The sequence below is a fragment of the Physeter macrocephalus genome, chromosome 11 (genome assembly GCF_002837175.3).
Source record: "Physeter macrocephalus isolate SW-GA chromosome 11, ASM283717v5, whole genome shotgun sequence".
In the NCBI taxonomy this organism is placed as follows: domain Eukaryota; kingdom Metazoa; phylum Chordata; class Mammalia; order Artiodactyla; family Physeteridae; genus Physeter; species Physeter macrocephalus.
The window spans coordinates 146,757,493-146,778,006 of record NC_041224.1 but is presented as its reverse complement, the minus strand read 5'-3'; the positions used below and the strand labels follow the sequence as shown (position 1 = coordinate 146,778,006).

The 20,514-nt window shown below is 35.4% G+C and overlaps 1 protein-coding gene across 7 annotated transcripts in view; it reads right to left on the bottom strand.

Moving 5' to 3' along the window:
- FUT8 (fucosyltransferase 8) overlaps window positions 1–20,514 on the bottom strand; it is a 336,029-nt gene that overhangs the window by 41,264 nt on the left and 274,251 nt on the right. For all 7 annotated transcript variants that reach the window (XM_028496014.2, XM_055088533.1, XM_055088532.1 and 4 more), the window contains one exon: window positions 19,376–19,613. In XM_028496014.2, the coding sequence (XP_028351815.1) occupies window positions 19,376–19,613 (238 nt within the window). The remainder of the gene's footprint in view (window positions 1–19,375; window positions 19,614–20,514) is intronic.

Here is a 20,514-nt window from a genome sequence, read left to right as displayed (position 1 = left end):
GCTAAACATAGTCTTACCATACAACTCAGCAATCCCTCTCTTAGGTCTTTACCCAAATTAGTTGAAAACTTATGCCCACACAAAAACCTGCACGTGAATGTTTATACCAGCTTTATTCATGACTGCCAAAAATTGAAAGCAACAAGGATGTCCCTCAATAGGTGAATGGATAATGTTTATCCATACCATGCAATAATATTAGCAATAAAAACAAATGCACTGTTAAGCCACAAAAAGACACAGAGGAACCGTTTTTTAAAAAAAGCAGTCAGAAAAGACTTCATAACATATGATTCCAACTATATGACATTCTAGAAAAGCAAAATTATAAAGACAGAAAAATCAGTGATTGACAGAGATGGTGAGTAGGGAGAGGAGTGAATAGGTGGAACACAGGATTTTGAGGGCAATGAAACTATTCTGTATGATTATGTAATGGTAGATGCACGACATTATGCATTTAGCAAAACCCACAGAACTATACTACACAAAGACTGAACCCCAATGTAAACTACAGACTTTAGTTAATAATAATGAATCAACATTGGTTCATCAATTGTAACAAATGTACCACATCAATGCAAATGTTAACAATAGGGGAACTGGACCATGGAAGGAGAACGGGGAAGGAAAAAAGAAGGAACTCTGTACTTTCTAATAAAAATTTTTGTAAACCTAAAACTGTTCTAAGAAATAAAGTCTATTAATTAAAAAACACAGGCATTCAAAAAAGACTAAAAGAATACACATACACACACATATATTTAAGTCATATTTTTATTTTCTATTTATATTTTCTAAACTTTATGGGGTTTTCAACAATAGGTATTCATTGCTTTATATTTTAAAAAATTATTTTAAAATAATTATGCCAAATAGAAGGAGTACATTTAGCATTAAGCGAACAGTATGATCCAGATGAAACTAAATCCAGAAAATTCTAATCTCTGACACTTTATCCAATTAACACAATCTCTAATCCTTCTTTTTCTTGTTTTATATTAATTAAAAATCATGCTACCTCCCCTTGGGATTGTTTTCTGGAGAGAACAAATGAGGAAAGTGCTTTAAAAATTAAAAACAAAGATACCACAGAAACTGTTAAAAATTATTAATGTTGAGAAAAAAATAAAGTGTTTCCTTTGACTGAAGAGGGAGCTAGGTCTGGGAAGGTTTCAGTGAAACCTCTAACCAACTAATAAAGGCTAAACTTATCACAAATTACAAGCACAAAGAGAGTGTTCTATTAAATCAAAGGCTTTTTCAGTTGAACTGAAAGGATATGTGGAGAAACAGCTTAAATTCAATAAAGTATGAGTCATAAGTTACCTGAAACCTCTCCGCTGGAAAGAAACTTGTTCTATCTCGAAGTATTTAATTTCTACTTCAGGGCAGATGCTTTCAAGTTCACAACCTTAAGGATTTTCTGGTCAATATTGATACGAAGGCTATAATTTGATATAAGTGGGAATACAGCTTTCTCAAAGTCCTCTTTCTTCTATGGCAAACAGCGACATAAAATTTGCCCTTATATATAACAGTTTCTTACTCTTTGCTAATTGATAGAATTTTAAGGCTTAAAAGAAATCAAAGAGATAATCAAGCCCCTTTCTCTATTTATTATCTCCAGACTGTTGTTAACAAAACAACGTTTAAAATTAACAACATTAATCCTTTATTGAAATGCCTTTCATGTAATAATATGTCATCTCCATTAACAGACCTCAACCATTCACTTAAGCCCATCTAAGTAGCTTGATCAGGTTCCATTAAAGTAATGTATGGTTTCTTTCATTCCAGCATGACATAGCTAAAGATTTATTTCATATTGAACTTTTTAAAAAAATGGATTCAAGAACAGGTGTCTCAGGCTAGATTTGGGACTGCAAAAATAAGCTTTGTGTTAGGGGATGATAAGAATACATTTAAAATTTTAATTGAAGAATGCCAGCCACCAGAGGCAAGAAGCATGCAATTTAAAAAAAATGCTAAATAAAGCCAGCTGCCAAAAAGGGCAAGCTCACTGGTGGTTACAGCTGTTCACCATGATGCAACAGTAACACGAAAGTTCTCTGTTTCTTGAGGTATGTCTTATCCACTTGGTGGCCTATGGCCTCTGCACATCATTCTTCTACACTCTGGGGTTAAGTTACCAAAGTGAAGGAAAAGTTACTTTTTGCATGTCTACCATTTAATATTACCTACAATTACATCTCTTCTAAGTAATTTAGGAGAGTTGACTGCATGATTCTTACTGTTCTATTTAATGGCCTCTGAGAGAATGTCAACTCTTCCATTTAGTGCCAAGAGGGAAAAATGTGTCCAAAACTCTGTTTTGAATTAGGAAATTGGGTATTGGATTGCAAATATGTGTTGTCTCTCATTCCAATGACAAAAGGGACTGCAAAATGACAAGTAAGGGAGAAAAAAAAGAGCCTGAGCTTTTACCTTCTCCTTATTTCTGGTAGTCACTAACCTAAACACAGAAAGGAGGAAGGACAGGAGAAAGCAATGGTCTTTTTAAAAAAATCCACAAACTTAAGTCTTTTTCTGTATCTCTTACCTGTGGTCCCTGTTACAAAATAGTATTTGATTAATTTAAATTAAACTAATTAAACATGGAGCTGAATAACAGCATATTATGTTTTACACTAAAAAAAGCGATAGCTTTAAAATGCTAGTTTGCCCTTGACAACAGATAATTTTGTCAAAATATAGCTTGTGGAACCATTTATTTCCCTGTTATTTTAAAGAATGGCATGGCTATATAGAGGGTTCAGACTATTTTTTAGCCACATGCAAACACTTCATTCAAACTTTCTCCATATGATTCTTTTTTCCCCTTTTCCTTTAATCTGCTCAGCACACTCTAAAGACACAGATAATTCATTTCAATGAGAGAACTGCAAGGCAGTCTATAAGAAATGGTATGGCAAATGCACAAACTTACAGAAGTGTTTTCTTATGCATCTGTGGCCACTCCTGATTTTACTCAATTACATAGGTAATTCCACTACTAAAATAAATAGTTAAGGGCATATTACAGTTGTTATAGTAAAATATGCATTAGTCTTTTTGTTAAACTGAAAATGCCACTGAACATATATTTTTACATAAAATCAATTCCAAACAAAATATCTATATCAACATAAAAGATAGAAACCACAATTGCTATTTATCACTAATGTATATGTCTTTTCAGGCTAAGAAAAAAAGAAGAGATTTCATTTAATCAAATGAGAAACATTTAATTTAAATGATCCACAGCAGACCAGAGAACAGTGATTTGTCCATATACATTAATTACTTCAATACTAACATATTAATATTAATGATTCATAAAAAGAAGTAGCTTAAAGCTATTATCAGAATTTTTTTTCTTTTTTTTTTGTGGTATGCGGGCCTTCCTCTGTTGTGGCCTCTCTCGTTGCGGAGCACAGGCTCCGGACGCGCAGGCTCAGCGGCCATGGCTCACGGGCCCAGCCGCTCCGCGGCATGTGGGATCCTCCCATACCGGGGCGCGAACCCGGTTCCCCTGCATCGGCAGGCGGACGCGCAACCACTGCGCCACCAGGGAAGCCCTATCAGACTTTTTTAATGTAACAAATATAGACATAACATTTATTATTCATACAATGGATGCCAGTCTGCACAAACTACAAAATTAGGGAATCTTTATGCCTCCCCTGCCTTTATTTTTGGTGTTTGGAATATTGTTCAACTGACATGGAGTAATTTATCCTTTTCTCTCTTTGAGAAAAATCCCTCCATATCCAACCATTTGATTAATAATTTAACCGTCATATTCTAAATTATGTTAGCAGAAAATGCATCTCCTGATGTAGTTTAATACTTTCCTGCGTGCTTAACTTAGAAAGTACGAATCTTTCAGGGTGACATTCATTGTTTACATCCCTGCCACTATTTACAACAAAGGGTTGAGTAATTATAACAACGCCAATCCTATGTCATATCCTCAATTTAATTAAAACATTCCTAGCAAACAATTTTGCCGATGTTCTTCCAAAGCATGGTTACATTTATTAATTGTTTTTCGCAGATCATTGCTAATGTGTTATAAAATTATGTGTTGAATTCCTATAACTACAAAACCTATCACAAAAATTGCAATTACTCTGAATGTAAACATTGATTTTCAGTTTTACCTATTCAATGATAGTTAAGAATGAATGCAAAATGCAAGCTTTATTTAACTAAAGCACTAATATTTTCAGCTGCAATATATTGTTATTTTAAAGAAATATATTATAGCTGAAAAAATACCTGCACCTAAGCGCCTTCTATCAGATTTGTTTTGGAGTCCCCTGAGAAATGCAACATAATTAGCTATCAGACTGATTTTTCAGTCACATTCTACTAAAGGATGACTGAGAAGCAGATGGTTTAATGCTCTCTTCCACATAACTCAGCAAATCAGGGGCAGAAGGAAAAACAATGCCCAGGAGTCCTGATACTTCGGCACTACTCTAAGGAAGATGTAACAGGAACATAAGCATTTTTTATCACCATTCATCAAGCACTCCAAGTGTGCAGAATTCTATATCTAAGATTTCCGGTCATTTTACAACTTTTCCAAGACCAGTTCAAATGTCATTTCTTTTCATTCTTTTGGCTGGAGTGACTGGGAAGGTTTATATCTTTGGTCTCTTGTTTATATCTTTATAATATCACTAACCACATGTTGCCTCATGAAACAGATTTTTAAAATTTTTTATTTTTATTTATTTATTTTTTGCGGTACGCGGGCCTCTCCCTGTTGTGGCCTCTCCCGTTGGGGAGCACAGGCTCCGGACGCGCAGGCTCAGTGGCCATGGCTCACGGGCCCAGCCGCTCCGCGGCATGTGGGATCCTCCCGGACCGGGGCACGAACCCGTGTCCCCTGCATCGGCAGGCAGACTCTCAACCACTGCGCCACCAGGAAAGCCCCAGATTTTTAAAAAATGTTTGTGTTAATCTGCTATTTAGACTGGAAGCTTCTTGAGAACAGGAACTCTGTCTTAACCATCTACACTGAGATTGGCAAACTTGTCCTGTAAAGGGCCAGATAGTAAATATTTTACCCTTTGTAGTCCACATACATCAATGTCACATATTCTCCTTTTTCTAAAAACAACCCTTTAAAAATGTAGCCAGCCTTATAAAACCAGGCTTTGGGGGCTATGGCTTGCTGATTCTGAGCATTAATGTTTAAAGATCAGGTTCTGAAGTCAAACTGGGGATTTCTTATTACCTTTGGCAAATTATTGACCTACATAAAATGTGAATAATGATAACACCTACCATATAGGTTTATTGTGAATATTAAGTAAGATAACATATGCAAAGTTCTTAAGCATTGTTACATGGTAAGCTTCACTAAATGTTAGCTATTGCTGTACATAATATTACTTTCATAATACCTGAGCTGGGAAAGTATTCAATAAATGTTTACTGAATCAAAGATATCCAAAGACACAGACATACACACATATAGCTGAGATTTTGCATAGGAAAATGCTTTAGTCCATAAAGTACTTTTAAACTTAGCTATTTTTCAACATAGTGTTCTTCAGTATAACAATAAGGCCATCATATTTTTGAAACATTTTCCAAACATTTCCATGCCTACGATCTCATATGCACTGCATCAGAAATCTGTGAATCACATAGATTAGGCTATATTTCCTTTAGTTGATAGGTTTGGAAACGGAGAGTAAAATTTTTCAAGGATCATTTTGCTTAGAGGCAATTTAATTAAAAACAAAACAAAAAAACCAAGATTTCACACTAACTGAGTAACAGTTATTGGCCAGTACTATTAGGCAAAAGGAGACAAAATAAATCAGACAAGAATCTCAAAAAAGTCACTATAAATATAGTTAAAGAGACATGTAAACAAACTATTTAAATGTAGTATATTCATAAGTGAGAACATGAGGTCAACTGGAGAGAAATATCACAAAGGAAGTGATACTAAAAGGTAAACAGGAATTCATGGGGTGAAATGGAGGAAAGACATTCTAGAAAGAAGAAATATGTTCCCAGTATATAAATAAAAGTGCACAGAATTCTCAAGGAATAAATCTGTAGTTGAACTGGTCAGATCAGAAATCCTGGGCTCATTTTGAGACGTGGGCAGTAGCAGAAGCGGCTTATTTCTTGTATTCTAAGTAAGGAGTTAGTATGTGTCTCTCTAGACACTGAGCAGCCATGGAAGTTTTTGAGAAACAAAGTCATATTTGATTTTGGAGATATCATTCTTCTGGCAGTGTGGAGAATGGATTAAAAAGGGATAAATTCTGAAAGCAGAGGGGATAGTTAGGAGACTATTGAACTAATTTTCCCATAGAGGGATTAAGCATATGAAGACAACTTAAAGATAAATATACTTCACTATGACCTAGCAACACCACTTCTAAGCATAGGTCCAGCTTTCCAATTAACATGTCAAAATATTATCAAATATTTTATCTTCCATCAGGAAGATAAAAACTTGAGGTGTAAGGATAGACATAAAAAGAGCAGTAGAACAGGAGAGAACAGAAATAGATCCATACATTGTCAAATCGATTTTTGACAGAGGCACCAAGACAATTTGATAGTGAAAGGCCAGTTTTTCAACATGTAAGTCTGGAACAACTGGATAAACATATAGAAAATAATAAACCTCAACCCTTACCTCACACTACACACAAAAATTAATATGAGAGGGATCATAGACATAAATATAAAAGCTAAAAGTATAAGACTTCTGGAAGAAAACATAAAACAGTATCTTTGCAACCTTAGGATAGGCAAAGACTTCTTAGGACACAAAAAGCACTAACTTTTATAGTTATAGAATAAAATCAATTAACTGGACTTTAATAAAGTTAAAAATTTTGATCTTCAAAAGATACTGTTAAGAAAATGAAAAGGCAAGCCACAGACTGAGAGAAAATATTTGTAAATCATGTTTCTGATAAAGAATCTGTACCTAGGATACACACATATACCCCTCCTATAAATTAAAAATAAAAAGACAAATAACCCAATTTTAAAAATTAGAAAAGACTTGAACAGACAAGGGTATTGGTTACATTATCAAAACTCATTGAATTACACATTTAAGATCTGTTTATTTCACCATAAATTAATTTTATCTCAAATTAATAAGTTCATGAAAAAGACCAAACAAATTTTAAAAAACTATTCACAAATTTACAATGGTTGAAACTATATTTGTTTGTTAATTATTATTTTAGAGTAGGAGTCAGCAAACTTTTTTGGAAAAAGCTAGATAGTAAACATTTTAGGCTTTGCAGGCCAGATGGTCTCTATTGCAACATTCAACTCTGCCACTGTAGTATGAAAGCAGTAATAGACAATATGTTAACAACTGGATGTGGCTGTGTTCTAGTAAAACTTTATTTACAAAAACAGGTGGAGGGCTGAGTTTGGCTGAGGACCACTGTTTGCCAGCTCCCTTTTCAGAGCATAAGATTTTATTTGTAACACACCGCCATAGAGATCTCTGTAGCTTTGCCATATACCATCACCTCCCAGGTGATAATATGGGCAGTAAAAATATCTTTTACATATGGTATGATGTGGAAAATTTGATAAGCACTGCCGTAGAGAAACTAACACATATGAACAAGGAGACACACATAAAGATACTCAAAGATATATCTTTGTTTATAATGGCAAAAACGTGAAATAATTTAAACGTCCATCGATGAGGGAATCATGATACAAATGTATAATAAAATACTACAGGTGAATGAACTAAATGTCCACTTATTAACACATATATAATACAAATGGGTGCCCCTAAGATGGTCATTCATGACAAGCCATAAGATAATAATCTTTCCTCTGAAATAGAGATATCACATCACTTTTTAAATGTAGATATCATATTCTTAACCTTCTGAAGTCAATCCAGGTACTAATGGCTAGACATTTCCAAAGGATGCATATGGACGCTCTATATATTCTAAAATCTCAATTTGGGTGACCCTATGGTTGGTACTGAATCTAATCTAGAAAAAAAGGGACACAGAGTACAATGTCTACTTTTGCCAGCCCTATTATTGGGTATTCTCAACTGCATAGATCAAGACTGGCTAGCGATGGCAGCAGAAGCAGCTAATAAACCAGCCTACTCCCCAATTCCTACTGTCCAATATCAGTGGACACAGCAAGATGGGCAGTGACAGCAGAGAAAAGAAAATACTGGTGATTTACCCTTTTTTCAACAGCTTTTTCCATTATGCCTTAAAATCCCGTTGGAGTGTTCCAGGCTAGTTTATTCTTAGCCACAACCTAGACATACTACACAAATAGCTTCAAATATAATATTTAATACCCAAAGACTAGAGAGGAGAGGAGCATGCTTCAGTGCTTCAATACTATGTTTTGGGTTGCTTAACTAAACATAATCTCTGCTGATCTGAAAAACATAGTTCCATCTAGTCAACAGACAGGTACCAGACGGATGGTCAGTCAAAGGCCCTCACTTTCATGTGTTTCTAATATTGAAATCTTCCATTGTTAGTGTTTGGAAAAAACTTCAATGAAGGCTATCTCCACTTTCAGGCAAGTTACTAGGAAATCAGCACCTTGGGTATGTTCAGATTCCTAAGCATTAATTTTGACACAGCTCAAATGGAGCAGAACCTTCACAGGAATTATTGATTCTTTTAGTATCACCTACATATTAGAGCTCCAAGACACCATGTTTTATTCCAAGTCCCGCTTCTCCCTCCCCAAATCATCATTTATCAGCTTGGAGAGCTAAAGAACTAACCGAAGACTGACGTTTTGTAAGGAAGCTTCTCTGACTGGGGTCAGTGATGGCTTTAGCTAAGAAGGCAACCCAGTCCCCCCAAATAAAGGGAAATAGGCCAAGTTTCCTTGACAGGAGCATAGTCTAGTCCCTAATTAGCCTAGACACTGTGATTTTACTGGACAAAGTAAATAAAACCCAAGAGAAGAAGGGGATGATCTTCAGTTGGGTTGGGATTGCTGGGGAGCTAAAGCTGGCTCTCAGTGAAAGGATGAGCAAAGGGGATGGCTGTCTTCACCTTGCTCCTCCATCATAATTTCCCTCTTCTCTTTTCATTTATATTTCCGAATGAGTTTCATAAAAAGCCATCAAGTACTTCTAAGTTTCATTAATGCTGGTTGTTAAAGTTTCTTAAAAGAAGCCCTGCTGAAATCCCATGATCCAACTATGCTATTTTTGTTATTTCGCTTTGTTCCCATAAAACTAAAGTGGTAATAACAACATATAGGGTGATTTAGAACATATAAAGCACTGTCAAATACAGTATCACTTTGAATCCTCATAACAACTCTGTAAGGTACATAGAACAGGTATTATGAAAGGTTGTGGGATACTAAAGTCACACAACTAATACCTTCTGATTTCATGTCAATGACATTGATCTGTCCTTGTAGACTATGCCTTTCCTCATTCTTTAAAGGCCCAGCTTATGCTCCCAATGATGCCTTTAATACCTTCAGCCAGAAACAGTTTCTCTATCTTCTGATGACCCACAAAATTCTATACCTCTCTTATGACACTTAACATATCCTATCTTTGTTACAATTATAGATCTGTGTGTCTTAATACACTCAGTGTAAGTTCCTGAAGGGCAGGGACTGGGTCTCATTTATCTTTCTATCCCCCACAGCATCTAGAAACACTCAAATTTTTACATGATGACTAGTGCACTTCCCTGCTTATGTGGGTGATCCACATATGTATAATTCCACCAAAGACCATGGCCTATTATTACTTCCTATTCCATAGAATTAGCCTATAATTTATATAAACCTAAGGAAGTGAGATAAGGAAATTCTAGATTTATATCATACCCAGAGCTCTGGCATATAAAACCAACCAAAAGGGCTAGGAGGCATTCTTAACTTTCTTTAGCATTTCAACAATTATCTTAATTATAGAATCATTCTAAACTTGAATGTGATCTACAGATTATAAACAAGTAAGACTCTTAACAAAATGCAACCAAATGACTGCATTTTGAAGAGAATATGGGTGGTGGGGGGGCGGGGAGAGATCAATGAACCAGGAGACTACTAGCTCATATTAGAATAAAAGATTCTTTACTTTATGAAAGGATTTCCTTTGGAATTCTTTTTTTATTCTTATCTCTATTTTTGTTAAATAGATGCAGTGAAATTGAGATCATAGGTAAGAGGGATTTGCACACTATAAAATACTGTAAAATGTTATACAGTTTGCATAATGACAATCTATACAGAAGTTTTAATAATGTCAATAATATTATCCGACATTTATTGAGTACTCAATTTATGTCAGATACTCTTCTATGTGTCTGACATGCATTTATCTCATTTAATACTCCCAGTAAGTCTATGAAGGAAGTACTATTAATATTCCCATTTTACTTTGAAAAAAAATTTTTTTATTGGAGTATAGTTGATTTACAATGTTGTGTTAGTTTCAGGTGTACAGCAAAGTGAATCAGTTATACATATACATATATCCACTCTGTTTTTTTAGATTCTTTTCCCATATAGGCCATTACAGAGTATTGAGTAGAGTTCCCTGTGCTATACAGCAGGTTCTTATTAGTTATCTGTTTCATATATAGTAGTGTGTATATGTCAGTCCCAATCTCCCAATTTATCCCTCCCCCACCACCATCCCTTGGTAACTATAAGTTTGTTTTCTACATCCGTGATTCTACTTCTGTTTTGTAAATAAGTTCATTTGTACTCTTTTTTTTGAATTCTTTACATCAGAGGTCCCCAGACCGATACCAGTCCGGGACGTGTTGGGAACCGGGCTACACAGCAGGAGATGAGCAGTGGATGAGCGAGCGAAGCTTCATCTGTATTTACAGCCGCTCCCCATCACTCGCATTACCACCTGAGCTCTGCCTCCTGTCAGATCAGCGGCAGCACTAGATTCTCATAGGAGCACGAACACTATTGTGAACTGCACATGCGAGGAATCTAGGTTGCACGCTCCTTATGAGAATCTAATGCCTGATGATCCCAGGGGGAGCTGAGGCGGTGATGCTAGCACTGGGGAGTGGCTGCAAATACAGATTATCATTAGCAGAGAGGTCTGACTGCACAGAGAGGTTTGACTGCACAGTTGATAATAAATCAACTGCTTGCAGACTCATCTCAAAACCCTATCAGTGAGTGGCAAGTGAAAAGAAGTTCAGGGCTCCCACTGATTCTGCATTATGGTGAGTTGTATAATTATTTCATTATATATCACAATGTAATAATAATAGAAATAAAGTGCACAATAAATGTAATGCACTTGAATCACCTCAAAACCATCCCCCCCACCACCCAGTCCATGGAAAAACTGTCTTCCACGAAACTGGTCCCTGGTGCCAAACAGGTTGGGGACCGCTGCTTTACAGAGTTCCACTAGAATGTTTAAAACATGACTTAATTTATAATAATTCAATTTACAGCAAATCTTTAAGAACACATTTATAACATAAAAGGTGTATCAGTACTTACAAAAACACTGATAATTTCTGAGACAGGTATCAAGGTCATGTGGCCCAGACATTCCCACAGGAAATCCAGAGCACCTGGATTCTATTTCTAGTAACCTTGGATAGGTTCTAAATAGACTTAAGAGGATTTTTCAAAAACTTTTCCAATGAAACTATTTTCACTCCACAATGACTTTGATGCTAATTATGTATTGCTACTTCCCCAATCATATCTCTTTTAATCTCTGAACTCATTCTGCCAGATCTTTGTCTAAAAAGAGCAGGATATATTGCTAAAAAAAATTCAATCTTAGTGATAGACTATTTTCTTAAAAAAACAAAATCTACAATTTAGTAAAAGTGCCTCACACAGCTTGCAGGCTAATAGTTTCAGATTTGGACCAGGATGCAGGAGAGGTGGGTTTTCTTTCTTTCTTTTATTACATTTATTGTGCTCTGGTCAAGTGTTTGACATTGTGTAAATAACCCAGAAGACCTAGGTCCTGCTACCATCTGAGTCTCCTTCAAGATAAAATAAATAGCTTAAAATTCGAACATAGAATAGTACTTCTTAAAGTTTTCCTCCAAAATGCTCCCAACAGCAGAGGAGGGTAAACTTATACTACTGAGGATATGAAGGCTGCACTAAACCTATGGGTTGAAGTCTGATGTTTCATCAAAATTTTCATTTTACACCATTATATATCCTGTTTGTTTTATTATCTGAAAATGATTTAGCTTACATATCAGCAAATAAAACTGGTAGTCCAGAAGAATGTACCATGTTTATCCTGGCAGTTTGCAAGCCTCTGACTCACTTTCCCCAGGTTTACTCATAACTCGATAGGAAAAGCATTTGTAGGGTAAATACGGAAATAAACATCTATGGTTGTGTTTAAGATGTGTGGGTACTCTGGGCAAAACTGTTGTGTGGACGAAGCGTCAGCTCCCTATTCCCATACTGTGTAACTATAACTGAGATATCATAGATATCTTTCTCTCTCCTGAAGTGGGAAGCTGAAGATAAAGGAGATATCAGTGAAAGGTAGTTTGAGTTCTTCTGAGATACACACATATTCTAACTGGTATTTTACATTCCTGAAACAAAAATCTTCCTTTCTTTTATGGACCATGAACAGCAAAACCAGTCTTATACAGGCTGAAATAAAAGTCTTTACGTACCTGCAATGATACGTTGTTTAGGTCAGTAATTCTCAAAAGAGTAGGGTGTAGGGCAGAGAGACCTATTAGAATCTTGAAGCAGGGATAGCGAGCTTTTCATCTATGCATGGTACCAATGCAGTCTTCAAATCTTCTCCCTGAACAACCACCCCTTCCCCGCAAACACAGCCAGTTTTAAAATCACTAACTATAGTGAGCTACTGTTATAGGTGGGAGTATACCTTCTATCTCAGGTGTGTTGGTATAGAAAAAAATATTAAGGTAGCTGCAGAGAGACTCTCTGACTGGTCCAGAATTTTACTATGATTAAACGGTGGGTTTATTAAGCACAGAGATATTTTAGCACTTAGAGGTTATTCTCAGAGGTTATTTAATTTTACTATGATTAAATGGTAGGTTTTTTAAGCACAGAGATATTTTAGTGCTTAGAGGTTATTCTCAGAAGTTATTTCTCCTCTCTGGATCTCTTTCAATTTTTCCATGTAACTTTATAATTTTAAAAGGGAAAACTGTCTATGATGCTCTTATAAAGGCCTAGTTTTCATCTTAGAGAAAAAGGATAACTTTTCTATTGTTGCAGATTATAATCTAATAATGTATTCTATTATTATGTTTTTGTTTAAAAATTTGGGGACCAAACATAGACAGTGAAAATAAACTGTATGTGAAAATCATCTTAATACCTTTTATAGCTCTTAATCATTTTCCCTTGTGATTATAGCCCTATAAAAGTGGATAGGGAGATAGGTACTGAGTATCATGAGCTTTCTTAGAATGAAACTGAGGTTCATAAGCTATAATTAACTGCTGAAGTTCAGAAAGCTAAAAACAACAGAACTAAGATCGGACATGGGTTAACTCAGAGACCAGTATCCTTTCCTCTTCCTCATATTACCTAAACAGAGAAATAAAGATATTTTTGCAGCACAAGAAATCGAAAATATTATATGCACTTATTTCATGTTTCTGCTGATCAATCACCAAAGGCTGAAAATATTATTAGTGTAAAAAATACTACATAGAAGTGTGTCCATAGCCTATCCTAATAGGTATGTCTATAGATTATCAACCATATTATTAGTTTATCAATCAGTCCATCTGAAATAAGCCATTATTAAGGATACAAGCTTGTTAGATTATTTAGATGACTCCAATAGACATCTGAGTAGTTTTGTAAATGTTACAAATGCTAGTTTCACAGGAAAAAGTTAAAGTATAATTTAATTTGTGTTCAGCTTGCTAAAGAGTTTCCTTTTGACCTTAGTGAGATATTTGCTTAAACGATAGAACTAACATATGATCCAGCAATCCCATCTCTGAGTAATATATCCAAAGGAAATGAAATCACTATCTTGAAGAGATATCTGCACCCCCATGTTCACTGCAGCATATTTACAATAAGCCAGACACGGAAACAACTCAAGCATCCACTGATGGATGAAACGATAAAGAAAATATTATATATATACATATATGTATATATACACACACAATGCAATATTATTCAGCCATGAGAAAGAAAGAAAACCTGCCATTTGCGACCACATGGCTAGGCCTTGAGGATATTACACTAAGTGAAGTAAGTCAATCAGAGAAACACATGCACTGTATGATCTCCCTTGTATGTGGAATCTACAAAAACAAACTCATAGGAACAGAGAACAGATTGGTGGTTGCCAAAGGTGAAAAGAGGTGGAGTGGGGGTGGGGAAGGTTGGGGGGAAAAGGGTGACGGTGGTCAAAAGGTACAGGCTTCCAATAAAAGGACATATAAGCTCTGAGGATGTAACATACAGCATTGTGACTATAGTTAATGATACTGTATTGTATATTTGAAGGTGACTAAGAGAGTAAATCTTAAAAGTTCTCATTACAAGAAAAAAAGTTTGTAACCATGTGAGGTGATGGATGTTAACTAAACTTATGACAGTAATCTTTTTTGCAGTATATACATACCAAATCATTATGTTATATACCTTAAACTAATACAATGTTTATATGTCAATTATATCTCAATAAAATTGGAAAAAAATTGCTCAACCAAGGTAGAAGACTAAATTACCTTCCTATTCTCTCTATATAAAATGGTAATGCAAAATTGTTATCATACAGAGATTATCCAAATTTTAAATAAAATGCAGGAAAAACAGCATTACAGAAGTGCTTTAGGCAGTTAATTAAAATATATTTTTTTTCTGGAGTATATGAGTTTGTGGTATTTGTCAGCTTTTAAAACTTTACTGAGTGAATGCTAAAAAATATTAAAAATGAAATTTTTAATTAAAGAGTTAAACGGCTCCTAGATGACACCAAGAGCCAGCTGAAAGCCCTCTGGCTTCTAACTTTGCCCAATCTCCAAAGCAAAAACAAAGCAAAGAGCTCTGACACCTGAATTAAAACCTGGGTTTTTAGGGAGGAACACAATCATACAACTATCCAAACGGAAACCCTATAAGTAACATGTGTTTTCAAAATGAAACATATGTCTCTCTCAGTATTCAAACTTTACAATGAACTATTTCTAGTTTCCCCAATGACTTGATGTTCTCTTTCCTCTTTTCACATGTTGTGCCCAATGACAGAAAATTCTTCTATCATATCTCTACCTAGCTGAGCTGCCTCCCACTCATACTTTGGGTCTTAGCTTAAAAATCACTTCCTCCAGAAGAATCCCAAATACATGTTAGATATGTGCTTTAGAGTACTATGGACTTACCCATATCATAATTAATTTTAATTGTTCATTCAAGTTGTCTACCTTTCCCCCTAGGCTGCCCCTGACAGCATGTAGTTCAGCATGGTGCCTAGCACATAGCAAGTGCTTTTATTAAATTACTTCTGGTTTAAGGTTGCCTCCATGTAAGGATGCCAACTAAAACTCTTTGACCAAAACCTTTTTTTCAGATGAGGTATGGAGAGAAGGTAACCATCCAATTTAGGTAATTAAATACAGCAAGTGGCAATCTACTTAAACATGCACTTAAATCAGACACCTCTAGGGCATTAAATTTTATCATATTTACAAACAGTTTCTTACTAGTCATTACTTTCATTTAAAAGAAAGCTTTTCAATTAGATTTATCAAATTAAGTAATTCAGTTCAATTTATGACAATCAAATACAAGAGAAGGAAATGCAAAACACCCAAATGGCTTAACTGCTAATCTGAATAAATGTGCAATTCTTAGAATGGAAAAAATAGTGGAGAGCTGAGTTTAAATAGCTGAGGTTCCCTATTGCTAAATCATTTATTCAAGAGTATTTCTAGCAACTAGAAAAGCATCTTGGAAGCTGGTCACCATATATAGCCTAAAACAGTCAAAATACTTTTAAAAACAAATCAATTTTTGTTGAAAGATACTTCAAACTATTAAATACCAAGATTCCCATTCTGAATTATCATAAGGAATCTAGTTGGAAGAATCGGGTCTATGAACATGTAGTTAGTTCAGGTTTAGGAAACATTTTGTGATACAGAAGAATAATTGACCATTTTACCAACAACTTTAGAACAGACAGAACATCTATAGGTGACAGGGAAACATTATTAACTGGAAGCATAATTTTTAATATTTTGCTTCACTAAACCAAACTATACTACAAAGGATACGGTTTCATACACAAATATAAAAAAATGAAGGAGAAAAAAGGAACTCAACTTACACCAAGGCATGATTTGGCTATTCAAATGATCAAATGTGCATACTAATTCCTGTACTGGTGACAGATTTGAACAGAAATCACTAAATTCCACCTGCAAGCACATCATGTCAAGTGTGTATGAACAATAATAATCTCATGGCATTGGTGCCAAGGGAAATATCCCAAGGTTCTTTGTACAAGTCAGAACAATAACAGATTTAGTTGATTTATGGCTAACTGAAGGATTAATGTTATTAAATTTCATTCTGATTCCTCTGATTCTAGAAATAGGTTAGTTTCTCCAAAAGGTACATATATAGATAATACATATAAACAGATACAGAAGTGGATGGCAACCATACTTCTCATAAAAATGAAAGTATTCTAAGTTCAATCATAAACTTCTTCCTTCTTTTAGATGTAAGATTAGCATCTAAATTATTTTAGTTATAATGAGTTCTGCAAGAATTTTGAAAATAACTGCTAGTTTAATTAATTAAAGGTGTCCAATAGGCACAGTTTAATTCATTAGCATGGAGAAAAATATATGATTTTATATAATACCTGCAGTTATAAAGGAAATATCTATTTAATTAAAATTATAATTCTATGCTACCATGATAAAATGATTTCTTTGATCAGGGATGGCAAATGACTAAGAAGAAAATACCACTGGTAACTCTTCAGTACCTAAAATTATATGAAAGATTTGGAAAAAGTTACAGAATAGGGGGAGGAAAGAGGACAGAGATATTAAATTCGTCGTCTTATTTAGTTCCCAAACATTCAGGGCAGTTTCTAACCGTTATTCTGCTAAGTAAGGTGTCTGACATGAGCTCACTAGGAAGGACTTAGACTGGATGTAGGTAGAGTGAATGTACTAACCAGAATTCTGTCATTTGTAAGCTGTGTGATCCTGGAAAAGCCACTTAGTATCCACCAGGCCTCAAGATTCCATATACATAAAGGAATGATAATTTCTAGAACCTGTTTAATTGTAATGTCAAGAAATTCTGAATGTTTCAAATTCAAGCCATTGTTAACCTTCATGTTCTGTAGTTGCCACTACAGACTACAAGATGTATGAGGAAGGCTTACAATCAAAGAAACCAAGTAACTAGTTGTAACATATAGGCATGGCCAACTTACACACTGAATTTGATGAGTCTAGTGAGGCTAACCTTTTACTTTTTTATTAACTGACTGCTACTCAGAAAGCTGCCTCTCCCTAGAAACAGTGAAACATAAGAACTTTGTCCTACGCTAGCTATATGCTTCCACAATCAAAGAAACTTGAAACTGAACTAAGTCCACAAAATGAAAAAGTTAGCCGGAGTGAGACTGACAGAGTTGCTTTTCCTGTATCTTCCTAACCTTGACACCTAATCTGTACCAGCTATAAACTACAGACCAGTCAATGGAAGAGGTAACCTCAAAACTAAAACTCAGGTAGGTTCTAGATGAAGAGGTTCACTTTAAAATTTGAAGTGAGCTACAAAGAAAAAAACATGTTGATATACCGAATAAGGTTCCTAAATAATCCTACGGAAAACAAAACTCACATCACAAGATAATACTTTAAATCCATATAGCACATTTTATAGAGCAACTTAAAGCATTTTATAGAAATTACCCAATTGACTTTCTTGACACTTCTGTGAAGTCAAGTATTACCTGTATTTTCCAAAGAAGGCAAAAAGAAACAAAGGAACTAAAGTTACTTACTTTGCCAATGACATAGCTCTCTATTGCACATCTAGGGTTTTAACTTGTGAAAAAAAGGTGCTCAGCTCCATAAGAAATTACATTAACTGAAATGCCTCAGCATTTTGAAAAATACTGGACTTCTCACAAGATGTGAGTATAGAGATAGTGTACTGACTTACTTAGCATTTCACCTGGTCACTTAGTTCAATATGTGCCACACTGTCGACACTCAATGAATAAGGGCTATTAAAGATAGCTAACAATTACTAGAGCTCATATATCAGGTACTGTGCTAAGCGCACTATACATATTACTTCATTTAATCCTACCAACAACTCAAAGAGGTAAGTAAATTATTACTTTTCATTTTACTGATGAGGAAATGAAGGCCTAGGTTAAGTAACTTGCCCAAGATTACAAAATGATACAGCAAAGATTTTAACAAAGGTAGCCCAACTTGGGACCTTGTTTATAAAGATCGTCGTTGTAGAAAGAACAAGAGACTAGCAGTAAGAAACTATCTATACTCTATTCCCTGTTTCACCAAGTCCTTGGAGAGAAGAGAAATTTCTTGCTAATCTTTGTATCTCTTCTCAGGCCTAGCATGGTACCTTAATCACATTATTCCTCATTAAATGTTTCCTGAATAAAATTAAAATCACATAAACAAATTAGGCTTCATTGTCCTCAACTGTAAAATGGAGATAAAGGTACCTGCACTGTCTGCCTAAGCAGTTCTCATAGTGTGGTCCCTGGACCTGGAAACTTCGTCAGAAATGCAAGTATCAGGCCCTACCCCAGGCCTACTGAATCAGAAAATAGTATTTTCTGATTCAAGGTGATTCTCACACATGCTGAAGTCTGAGAACCACCAGTCTACCTTAAAGGATAATTTGGAGGATCAAATGAGTACAATAATGTGAAAGCACCCCAAAAAGTGGAAGTATATCATCATCATAATCATTAAAAGAGTAAATTATGTTCCTTGAAAAAACTTAGTGATTTTGCTAGATCTGGATAAAAATGAACATCAGAAATGAAATTATCATGAGGGAATTCCCTGGTGGTCCAGTGGTTAGGACTCTGCACTTTCACTGCAGGGGGCATGGGTTTGATCCCTGGTCGGGGAACTAAAATCCCCACATGCTGCGTGGCACAGCAAAAAAAAAAAAAAAAAAGGAAGAAATTGATCATGAAACATTTTATGAATAAAATATTATTATTCCAGATTTATCTGCATAATGTATAGCAAAAGACGACTATGAGCCATAAGGTTGTACATAGAAATCTGATAACTTGGTTATGCAGCGGTTCAACACAGAGAGATGACAAACTACACAGGCTTCTTACCTGACCAGTGTCCAGTGGAGATGCCAGATCTGTCTGTGCAGGTCTCACTTACAGGTCTAAACACAGTTTCCCATCCTCCAGTAGCATAGCGCCAATTGTGAGATTCCAAGATGAGTGTTCGCTGGGTGCCATATGCAATCATGAAGCAGTAGACCACATGATGGAGCTGACAGCCATAGCCACAGCCTTTGTTGATATTACACACTAGTTTCTTGGCTTTGCTGCAGTCCTTGGGATTCTGTCAGTAAGGAAGAGAAACAAAGGTGACGATAAGCTGTACTGAGAGGTTAACTTCTCTTTATAGGTGACAAATGTCAAAAATCATATAATAAGCCAGGACTAATCCAGTATATCTTATTAATTAAGCAGGGAATTCAGCTTTAAATTATATTTCAAAGAATCCACTGAAAATTTTATGTGCACACTTATGGAGATGGCAGTGAAAAAGACCAGTTACTTTGGAAACATCACTAAACAAACATGAAATTAAGCAGTTACTTTTTAAAAAATATTCTTTCATTTCTCTATCATTCAGAACATCAAGTATGATCTTCTCTGAACTCAAAGTTGCACACACTGCAATCTTTATGAAAGAAGCAAAATAGTTTGCTTATTCCAGGTGCAGTTCAGCATTCTGAGATTATTACCTTCACTGATGAAACAAATCATCTTAAAAGAAAAACTATAATTTAACTAATAATTCCAACTATTCCAGAATTCGAGATGTCACCAACAAAATGTACTTTTTCATTATGGAAGTAAAGCCACTGAGTAAAAGGATATCTGAGTTCAACAATTAAAAAATATCAGTCACGGGACTTTTTCAAAAAACCAATGTTGATGATAACAGTAATTTTTAAAATTAAACGTAGAGCATGTTTTATATTGGATGTATTGAGAATGTGCTATGCCAATTTTTAATCAGGAGATCCATTTTCTATTTACATGTTTTGTTATAAGATGAATAGCAAGGGGCTTCCCTGGTGGCGCAGTGGTTGAGAGTCTGCCTGCCGATGCAGGGAACACGGGTTCGTGCCCCGGTCCAGGAAGATCCCACATGCCACAGAGCGGCTAGGCCCATGAGCCATGGCCGCTGAGCCTGCTCGTCCAGAGCCTGTGCTCCGCAACGGGAGAGGCCA